This window comes from Dendrobates tinctorius, unplaced genomic scaffold (assembly GCF_039654945.1).
Source record: "Dendrobates tinctorius isolate UK_male_01 unplaced genomic scaffold, ASM3965494v1 ptg000155l, whole genome shotgun sequence".
Taxonomy (NCBI): Eukaryota; Metazoa; Chordata; class Amphibia; order Anura; family Dendrobatidae; genus Dendrobates; species Dendrobates tinctorius.
Window position 1 is genome coordinate 7,706,744 of NW_027361822.1, and position 11,227 is coordinate 7,717,970.

Sequence of the window (11,227 nt, forward strand, 5' to 3'; positions counted from 1 at the left end):
GATTCTTTACACTATGTGGATGACTATGGGGAGTACATTATACTATATGGATGACTATGGGGGATTGCATTATACTATATGGATGACTATGGGCTGCATTATACTATATGGATGACTATATTGTGTGCATTTTACTGTTTGGAGGGCTAGTGGGGGTCATTATACTGTATAGAGGGCTGTGGGTGGTTCACAGTACGACATATGAGAATGTAGAAAAATAAAAATGTCCCTGTTGTCAATATCTTTTAAGATACAAATTATTTTCAAGGTAGTGTACAGTTTAGTGATGAGCGAGTAGCATTGTTGCTCGAATGTCCCCGAGCATGCTCGGGTGATCGAGTATTTTGGCGTGCTCGGAGACTTAGATTTTGTCGTCTCAGCTGCATGATTTGTGACTTGTAGACAGGCTGCATATATGTGGGAGTTCCCTAACAAACAGGCATTCCACACATGTATTCAATCTGTCTAGCAGTCGCAAATCATGCAGATAAGACGACGAAAACTAAATCTCCGAGCACGCCAAAATACTCGGAGGACTCCCGAGCATGCTCGGGAAAACCCGAGCAACGAGTATACTCGCTCATCACTAGTACAGTTGTATCAGTGTACAGGAGCCTCAAGTCATCTATAGGAGCTCAATATGTAGATCACACCAGTGTATCTAATCTCATCATGCGTGATACACCCCAGATCAGTGTATCTAATCCCATCATCTGATATATTAGTAATGTTTTATTTATAATGCGTATTCCGCAGCACTTTACAATTACGTGGTGACATATACGGACAAATTCAATACAAGGTAAGACAGTTTAAACAGTTACAGTAGGAGCGAGGGTGCTGCTCACAAGCTTACAATCTACAAGGAAATAGGGGGGACACAATAGGTGAAAAGTGCTTGTTACTTTAGGTCCAGCAATAATAAGAAATAAGGATTTGTATATAAAGCTGCATGATCCGGTCATCAGCCAGTGTGTTTAAGCGCAATTATCAAGTGCAGTTATCGTGTGCATGGAGGGTGTGTGGGGACAGAGGAAGGAGCAGATTCTGAATTACGGTATATTTAGAAGAAGTGAACAGGGGAGAGTTAGGTTAGTGAGTTGAGATGATAGACTTGTTTAAAGAGATGTGTTTTTAAAGCACACTTAAAAACATGGGTGATACTTACCAGTCGGATCATCTTGGGGAGTGCATTCCAGAGAGCTGGCCCAGTACGGAAGAAGTTTTGGAGATGGAGGTGCGAGGTTCGGATTATGGAGGATAGTCTTGGGTCAGTTTCAGATCTGAAGACACATGTAGGGCAATACAGATGAGGGAGGAGATAAAGGGTGATGTATATCTGTGGAGGACTTTGTGGGTAAGAGATATGAGTTTATATTGTATTCTGTAGCCAATAGGCAACCAGTGTAATGACTGGCACAAGGTGGAAGCATCGGTGAAGCAGGTTGGACAGAAATAGGACCCTGGCTGCCACATTCAGACCAGATTTTGGAGAAGAGAAAATTTAGTTAGAGGGAGAGCGATCAATAGAGAGTTGCAGTAGTCCAGATGAGATTTAATAAGAGCAACAGTAAGAGTTTTAGCAGTTTCAAAGGTGAGAAAAGGCTGCATTTTTTTGATGTCTCCAGCATCTTTAAAACATGAGATAGTGAGCGATTGGATATAGGGAACAATAGGAAATTCTGTGTCAAATATAACCCCAAGATAGCGGGCATGTTGCTTGAAAGTCATGGTTGAGCCCTGTAAGGTCATTTCAATGTCAGAAAGAATTAGTTTAGTAGCGGGGAGAAACAGAAGAAGTTCAGTTTTGAGGAGATTCAGTTTCAGAGAGAGAGAGGACATAATGTAGGAGACAGCAGACAAACAATCCTTGGCATTTGTATTCGGGTGGGGGTGATGTCAGGGTAGATACTAGAACCCAAATCTACTGATTGTTTATTCAATAGGGGCAGTGTATAGGGAAAAGAGGAGGGTGGTTAGGACTGAGCCCTGAGGAACCCTGATAGTAAGGGAATGAGGAGAGGAGTAAGAGCTGGCAAAAGACACAGTGACAGATCGCTCAAAGAGGTAGGATGAGAACCAGGAGAGAACAGTGTCCTTCAGCCCAATAGAACGGAGCATAGTGAGGAGGAGCTGGTGATCTACAGTGTCAAATGCAGCAGGGACCACTTCATTGATCTCTTTATCTAGATATGCATAGTGATACATTCTGCATATTTAATCAGAGCATGCTAATTATGTAAATTGTCTCTTCAGAGAGGAAGAGGACTAGAACTCTAGTGCCATCTATTGGAAGTAGCAATCCTAAAAGTCAATTTTGACCCTTTAACGAGCCTTGTTACATGACTTAGGATAAAAGCCAAGCCAGAATCTCAATTTTGCAGACACTGTGTTTCGAGGTACTGCCCCTCGTTAGTGCAAAGTGTGAGATCTGGTTTGGCTGTGTGAGAGGCGTCTGACCGATATCCAAGAAGTATAATTTCTCCTTGCGGAGAATGACATGCTAAGCATGTCGAGGTGAGGAGACTTAAAGCCACAATGCTCCTCTGGGAAATATGCTAATTATGCAAATTGTCTCTTCAGAGAGGAAGAGGACTAGAACTCTAGTGCCACCTATTGGAGGTAGCAATCCTAAAAGTCAATGTTGACCCTTTAACAAGCCTTGTTACATGACTTAGGATAAAAGCCAAGCCAGAATCTCAATTTGCAGACACTGTGTTTCGGGGTACTGCCCCTCGTCAGTGTAAAGTGTGAGATCTGGTTTGGCTGTGTGTAACGATAAGTAAGATATGGCTTCGTTGGAACATTCCAGAATCTCCTATTGTTACACTACAGATGAGACCCTGCCTGTCACGCAGCGGCAACCCCCCTTCCTCCCCCCTCGGCTCACACACAAAATCAATCTAACCTGAATCCCCAGTGTGAGCTCCTTCCTGCCTCACGGCGGGGGGTTTCTGTCTTTGAACCATGTGCTCAGCTACTCTCATAGAAAATAATGGAGATCTAATCATTCGGTCATAAAACGCGGTGCGTTTATGATAAAAACATGAAAATTAAATTTCTGCAAAATGCACGAAACCAGCATTCTGGCCCATAATTTTTGCAGTTCCAGCACCCACACAAACCGAGAATTGGATTCCTCCTAAACGGTGTGACATAACTACTGCATGTTTGGACTTGAATTATACCCTCCGACAGCCTAAAAAGAATGATACCATGTGCGTGTTTATACGAGGTACCCTCTGCGAGATATAGTCATAAGTTGTGTAGTCAGAATTGTAACTCCTAGAACAGGGGGAGGAACATCCCTAGACCGCCCCTTTCGTGATGTCACAAACCCAAAGGTATAAGGCATTCCCTCCCTAAAATTGGTCATTCGAGCTGGAGGGTTGATGCCAAAAGGACCCCAGATGCAGGGCGATGTGTGGCCCCGCCTCCCCACATGGTTAGCCTATAGACCATCTAAGCAACTGTAAGTGTTGATCCCTATGTTAATTCCATTTATTTTATATTTGCATTGTACATACCTAATGTCTCAACTTTGTAACATCTTTTATCTGTGTAATCACTGCCCCCCTTTTGGGGAATAAAGTATAACTTTATTAGTCTGTCTTCATGCTCTAAAAATGAACACGTGCCTTTAAGATAATTGCTACTGAATTGGGTTGGCTTCGAACCCCTCTATTAAGTTTATAACTTAATCAGAGAAACTCTGGAGCTGGTGGCGGCAAAGTGTGATCTGGGCCCTGGGTACTGCTGAGAGTGACGGAAGGGATTTTATAAGCTAATTGGGTGGCTGTGGCCAGAGCATTTTATAATTCCCTCACTGCAGTGTGCCGAGTGGCCAGACCTCATTGAAGCAGCCGGCCGGTAACCAATTATCCCAGGTGTAGTTCCCTGACTAACCTGAGGGTAAGGGGGGCGCCGGAGAGCTGCGAGTTCCAAAGTGGAACTGAAAAGTTTCATGAAGTATTGTGGGCAATGGTGGGACAACCAAAATAACCCCCCTGCGTTAAATTGTAACAGCAAGACTAGCTTGCTGTTTTTTTTATCACATGGTGCCAGTGGTGGGATAACTAAGATAACCCCCCCCGTGCCTGTGATAGCCGTGTGTGCGTCGCATCCCACCGTCTGTGACATACCGGTGTCAGCGGCGGGTCTGTGACATATTAATCAGAGCATGTGATGCACTGTGCGTACCTAACCCCAGCTTATGATACACTGAGCAGCGCTAACAGAATGGGTGCTGCTGGATGTCCTTAATGACACTTGTCCACATGACAATGTCACTTTACTGTCACTAGTAATGTCTCCGCACTGTGATCCTAAACGTAATCCTTTTATAAATGCCCAGAAGGGGAGGTGAGGGGTGACATCAGACACATGTGAGAAGATCCGGTCCACATTTAGTACAATCGTAGTGTGAGCTAGTTGTACACTGTTTTCATGGCAAATGTCAGCAATTGCTTCCCTTATTGTTCAAAAGATCAAACTTTTTTACATTTATTTTTCATATTTTTATTAATTAACCCCTTTACGACATTGGGTGTAATATTACGCCGATGTCGGACTCCCTGTTTTGTGGGGACTCCGGCACTGAGCCCACACTTTTCCGAGCACATGACATATGATATATACAGCTGACATGGGCCCTCAACAGCCGCGGGTGGACGGCACTCATAGCAAGTGAGCATTTCTGCTACACAAAGGCGACCTGATCATCGCCAACGTGTATCAGAGCAGATCAAAGAACTGCAGCTTACTCTTAAAGCATGCAAAAAGTTTAAAAAAACAAAAATGTTTTGAACTTTTATATTATTTGAATATTTTTAAAATCACCCCCATTCAAAATTAAACAATAAAAAAAAAATCTTAGTATCGCCGCATTCAAAATCACCCGATCTATCAATATAAAAAATAATTAACCCGACCATTAAATGGCATAAAAATAAAGAGTCAAAATGCAATAATGGGTGATCAAAAGATTGTATCTGCACCAAAATGGTATAGTTAAAAACGTCAGCTCGGCATGCAAACAATGAGCCCTCGCACAACTCGAGATCACGAAAAGTGGAGATGGTACGAATATCGGAAAATGGCGCAATAGTGTTGTTCAAAAGTACAACTCGTCCCGCAAAAAAAAAACAAGCCCTCACATGGCTATTTTGACCGAAAAACAAAAAAGTTTTGGCTCTGGGAAGAAGAGGAGCAAAAAGCGAAAATGCAAGAACAAAAAAACCTCTGGTCATTAAGGGTTAAAAACAATTGATTTTTTTTTAAATTAATACTTTACATTTCTTTCAATTGTAGAGAAAAAAATGTTTTGGGCACCTTCCCTTTTAATGTCAATATCCTACAGCAGTTCAAGTCCATAGTTTAATGTTGAAGGTAGATTTAAGTCCATCAAATTCAACCTTTAGTCTAACATGTTGATCCAGATAAAGGTTCCCAACTCCAAATACAGCAATCCAACTAGTTCCCTGGATCAACGCCTCATCACAGAATCTAGTGCCTATAACCTGTAATATTTTTCCAGAAAGGCAGCCAGACTCTTCTTAAATTTTACTACTAGATCAACCATTACACCATCCATGAAAGACAAAAACAAAAGTCAGTCTGGAGGTCAAGTACAGTTGTGGCCAAAAGTATTGACACCCCTGCAATTTCGTCAGATAATACTCAGTTTCTTCCTGAAAATGATTGCAAACACAAATTCTTTGGTATTATTATCTTCATTTAATTTGTCTTAAATGAAAAAACACAAAAGAGAATGAAGCAAAAAGCAAAACATTGATCATTTCACACAAAACTCCAAAAATGGGCCACACAAAAGTATTGGCACCCTCAGCCTAATACTTGGTTGCACAACCTTTAGCCAAAATAATTGCGACCAACCGCTTCCGGTAACCATCAATGAGTTTCTTACAGTGCTCTGCTGGAATTTTAGACCTTTCTTCTTTGGCAAACTGCTCCAGTTCCCTGATATTAGAAGGGTGCCTTCTCCAAACTGCCATTTTTAGATCTCTCCACAGGTGTTCTATGGGATTCAGGTCTGGACTCATTGCTGGCCACCTTAGAAGTCTCCAGTGCTTTCTTCTCAAACCATTTTCTAGTGCTTTTTGAAGTGTGTTTTGGGTCATTGTCCTGCTGGAAGACCCATGACCTCTGAGGGAGACCCAGCTTTCTCACCCTGGGCCCTACATTATGCTGCAAAATTTGTTGGTAGTCTTCAGACTTCATAATGCCATGCACACGGTCAAGCAGTCCAGTGCCAGAGGCAGCAAAGCAACCCCAAAACATCAGGGAACCTCCGCCATGTTTGACTGTAGGGACCGTGTTTTTTCTTTCAATGCCTCTTTTTTTTCTCCTGTAAATTCTATGTTGATGCCTTTGCCCAAAAAGCTCTACTTTTGTCTCATCTGACCAGAGCAGAAAAGACGCGCACTCTTGCTATGGAGATAGGTGCTGACTGTACGTGGAGGGTCCACAAACAATAGTCAATAGATGAACAGTCGCACTCAAGTGTGGATTAATCTAGCCAAACAATCAAGATTTTCGAAATTTTTGAATTTTTTATTTTATTTTCAATAAATCAAATAGTGCAACACCGCAGACAAAAGAAGTATCCAAGATGTGAGTATAATATGGTTATCCAGGATGTGAGTATAATATGGTTACGTTTCGACCTACTAAGAGGCCTTTCTCAAACCATACTCAAGAAGTGTCAAGGTGAAAGGTTAATGAGAATATTTTCAGAAGTCCCAAACAGGGGCTGATGACATGGGAGTAGCCTGGACCTGCGGTGTTGTCTGCGGTCATCTGACCAGAGAACATTCTTCCAAAACGTTTTAGGCTTTTTCAGGTAAGTTTTGACAAACTCCAGCCTGGCTTTTTTATGTCTCGGGGTAAGAAGTGGGGTCTTCCTTGGTCTCCTACCATTCAGTCCCTTTTCATTCAGACGCCGTCAGATAGTACGGGTTGACACTGTTGTACCCTCGGACTGCAGGGCAGCTTGAACTTGTTTGGATGTTAGTCGAGGTTCTTTATCCAACATCCGCACAATCTTGCGTTGAAATCTCTTGTCAATTTTTCTTTTCCGTCCACATCTAGGGAGGTTAGCCACAGTGCCACGGGCTTTAAACTTCTTGATGACACTGCGCACGGTAGACACAGGAACATTCAGGTCTTTGGAGATGGACTTGTAGCCTTGAGATTGCTCATGCTTCCTCACAATTTGGTTTCTCAAGTCCTCAGACAGTTCTTTGGTCTCCTTTCTTTTCTCCATGCTCAATGTGGTACACACAAGGACACAGGACAGAGGTTGAGTCAACTTTAATCCATGTCAACTGGCTGCAAGTGTGATTTACTTATTGCCAACACCTGTTAGGTGCCACAGGTAAGTTACAGGTGCTGTTAATTACACAAATTAGAAGAAGCATCACATGATTTTTCAAACAGTGCCAATACTTTTGTCCACCCTCTTTTTTATGTTTGGTGTGGAATTATATCCAATTTGGCTTTAGGACAATTCTTTTTGTGTTTTTTCATTTAAGACAAATTAAATGAAGATAATAATAACAAAGAATTTGTGTTTGCAATAATTTTCAGGAAGAAACTGAGTATTATCTGACAAAATTGCAGGGGTGTCAATACTTTTGGCCACAACTGTATGTAATGAACCAAATGGAATCACTCCCTGTCCAAGAGCCAAGATAGTTGTCTATATTAATAACTAGTAAAGACGTGTATATGAGAGATTCTGCATTCTTTTTGTCCCGATTACTAGACTCATTGATTGGCCAACCAGCTGGGTACACTGATGGACAGGGTGGCGATGTATTGCCCGTGTATCTTCTTGAAGCATCACCATCAGCGTGATCTTGGAGAGCAGCACAGAAGGCCAGCCTGGTGGTCTACCATCATAATCTATTAATTCCTCCTTTGGGGGTCTACTGTTGCTACCATTCTTTTGGGTGATAGGTAAATTTTCCTACAATTTACTGTATTTTTTGGATTATAAGGCTAGTTTCACACTAGCGTATTTTACATGCAGAGCACGGCGCCGCTAAGCCCCGCCCCCTGCCGCTCCCTGCCCGCCCCATCCGGTCATAGCCTCCTACTATCGCACACGGCTGCATGCGATCTGCGCACCCTATCTTTAGCATAGGGTGCGCAGACCGTGCGCTAGTAGGATTTTTGCGTGTGCTGCGCACTTTTGAAGATGCGCCGAGCGCGCCAAAATGCAACATGGTGCGTTTGGCGCACACCGGCGCACCTTCAAAAGTGCGCAGCGCACGCAAAAATCCTAGCGCATGGCCAGCGCAGGGTCTGCGCAACCTATGCTAAAGATAGGGTGCGCAGATCGCATGCGGCCGTGTGCGATAGTAGGAGATGACCGGACGGGGCAGGCAGGGGGTAGGGCTTAGCGGCGCCGTGCGCTGCATGTAAAATACGCTAGTGTGAAACTAGCCTAAGACGCACTTTTTCCCCCCAAAGCTGGGAGAAAAACGGGGGTTCATTTTATTATCTGGAGGTGGTTGCGGTGGAGCGGGGTCACAGGAGGCAAGGTTGTTTCCCGAAACTGCAATCTGTGCGTGCGGCTCCTCCGGTGGCCATTTTTCTGAATCTCACCCCAGGAAAATCTACCGGAAAGGTGACTCAGCTCACTGGCGCCAACATCTTTTGAGAGCCCAGGGCCTGCAGCATCGCCCCGATCCTTTCGCCTACTGAAGCAGCGACCCCGCTCAAGCACCGCCGCCACCCCCAGGTAAGCTACCTTTAAATTGGACTACAAGATGCCCCATCATTTTATTTAAAAAATACTTTTTCCTATTTTTCACCCTAAAGATTGGGGTGCATCTTATAGTCTGCAAAATACGGTATATGTAAGTGTTTATGTAAAAATGTTTTAAAATGTATAATATAAATAATATTACAATTTTTTATTCTTGGCAGATCACTTCAGAAGCAGCTCAGACAGACCTCTTTTATTGTCAGAATTTAAAGCAGAAGATCATGATATTACACCAGATACATATGAAGAAGATCATGATATTACACCAGATACATATGAAGAGCATATTATTATACCAGCTATAACTAAAGCTCTTCACAGCAAAAACTTATCATCTGATTCTTTTCAACAGGTTCTACCTTCTGTTTCTTTAAAGACTATTAAACAACACAAGCATAACAGAAGAGATGGTGAACATCAACAAGCTCACACAGGGGAGAAGCCATTTTCATGTTCAGAGTGTCAAAAATGTTTTAAGCAAAAATCAGATCTTGTTAGACATCTTAAAATACACACAGGGGAGAAGCCATTTTCCTGTTCAGAATGTGGAAAGTGTTATAGCAATAAATCAAGACTTGTTAGACATCAGAGAATTCACACGGGAGAAAAGCCATTTTCATGTACAGAATGTGAGAAATGTTTTAATCAGAAAACAAATCTTGTTACACATATGAAAATTCACACAGGGGAGAAACCATATTCATGTTCAGATTGTGAGAAATGTTTTAAACAGAAATCAGAGCTTGTTACTCATCTGAGAACTCACACAGGGGAGAAACCATTTTCATGTTCACAATGTGGGAAATGTTTTACAGGCAAAGCAACTCTTGTTACACATGAAAGGAGTCACACGGGGGAGAAGCCATATTCATGTTCTGAATGTGGGAAATGTTACAGCATTAAATCAAGACTTGTTATACATCAGAGAAGTCACACAGGGGAGAAGCCATTTTCATGTTCCGAATGTGGTAAATTTTTTTACCGAAAATCAGCTTTAGCTGCACATCAGAAAATTCATTTGGGAAAAAAGCCGTATGTATGTTCAGAATGTGGAAAATGTTTTATGATGAAACACTATCTAGTTATACACCAGAGAACTCACACAAGGGAGAAACCGTTTTCATGTTCAGAATGTGGGAAATGTTTTATAGGGAAATCAAATCTTGTTATACATCAAAGAACCCACACAGGAGAGAAGCCATATTCATGTTCAGAATGTGGGAAATGTTTTACAGAAAAATCAAAACTTGTTAAACATCAGAGAACTCATACAGGAGAGAAGCCATATTCATGTTCAGAATGTGGGAAATGTCTTACTGAGAAATCAAAACTTGTTAAACATCAGAGAATTCACACAAGGCGCTAGTTATTATATTTTTTTTCTAAAATCTTTGACAAGTTATAAAAGATAAAAGTATGACGATTAGGCCGGGATCACACACAGCGAGATACGGCCGAGTCTCGCAGGTTAAAACCAAGCTCTGGCGCCAGCATTCCGGAGCGGAGCTTGCAGCCGCACAGCAATACATGGAGCTGCACGCTCCGCTCCGGAGTGCCGGTGCCAGAGCTTGGTTTTAACCTGCAAGACACGGCTGTATCTCGCTGTAGTGTGACTCTGGCTTTACAATCAAAGTCACTCTTCTACAAGAGGAAGGGTAAACAATTTAGAGCACTAACTGGTTATTAGGAAATCCAAGTATTAATAAACATCTATCATTGTAAAGTAAATAGACGTCTGATCTAAATTCTATAATCTATATCACTCGTGAATAAAATGTGACTTTTCATTGTATATTTTGTAACTTCAGGGCATTCTTTCAGTATCGTTGCATAGAAATTAACTGCATATTCCTGATATGGTTGTACTATTGCTTCATAAAGTGGTAGTTTCATGTCTCTGTCTTGTGAGTCTACTGTATTCTTCTTTTAATACATGACAATATCCTACTGCCCCAAAGACTCATTGAGGTGTCTTTTTTGATCTTGTACATGATAAAAAAAATCTGATTTTCATCAACGCTTAATTAGTGTTTCATCAGTTTTTGTCATAAGCAAAGAAAATAGATGAAGGTTTATCCCTAGAAGACAATGAAACCCGCTATTAAGGGCTGGCGGAACACACCCAATATCACAGTGCAGAGGTGATAACCTGCAGTTAAGCAGCGAGGAGAGATATAACGTATGAGAAGGCCGGACACCGGTGGGTAACCACTGACCCGGTGCTTGCAGGCACGGATTCTTACTCCACGGAGTCCACACCAGCCGGCGTGTGAGCGAGACCTGTTAACGTCACAGGTCCCTGCTATATGTAGCACCACTCAGAGCGAGTTAAATGTCTTCCCTGGTGATGACCACCAACCAGCCTAACAACTGTGCTGGTAAGCGCACGTAACAGAGCGCGGCGCTGCTCTGGCGGGCACTGTGGTAGCAGCA

At 42.4% G+C, this 11,227-nt stretch overlaps 1 protein-coding gene across 1 annotated transcript in view; it reads left to right on the forward strand.

Annotated features, from left to right (window-relative positions):
- Nucleotides 1–10,695, forward strand: part of LOC141050968 (uncharacterized) — a 162,417-nt gene extending 151,722 nt beyond the window's left edge. The window contains exon 9 of the mRNA XM_073547731.1: nt 9,229–10,695. Coding sequence (XP_073403832.1) covers nt 9,229–10,160 — 932 coding nt within the window. The 3' untranslated portion in view covers nt 10,161–10,695. The remainder of the gene's footprint in view (nt 1–9,228) is intronic.
- Nucleotides 10,696–11,227: the final 532 nt, after the last annotated feature.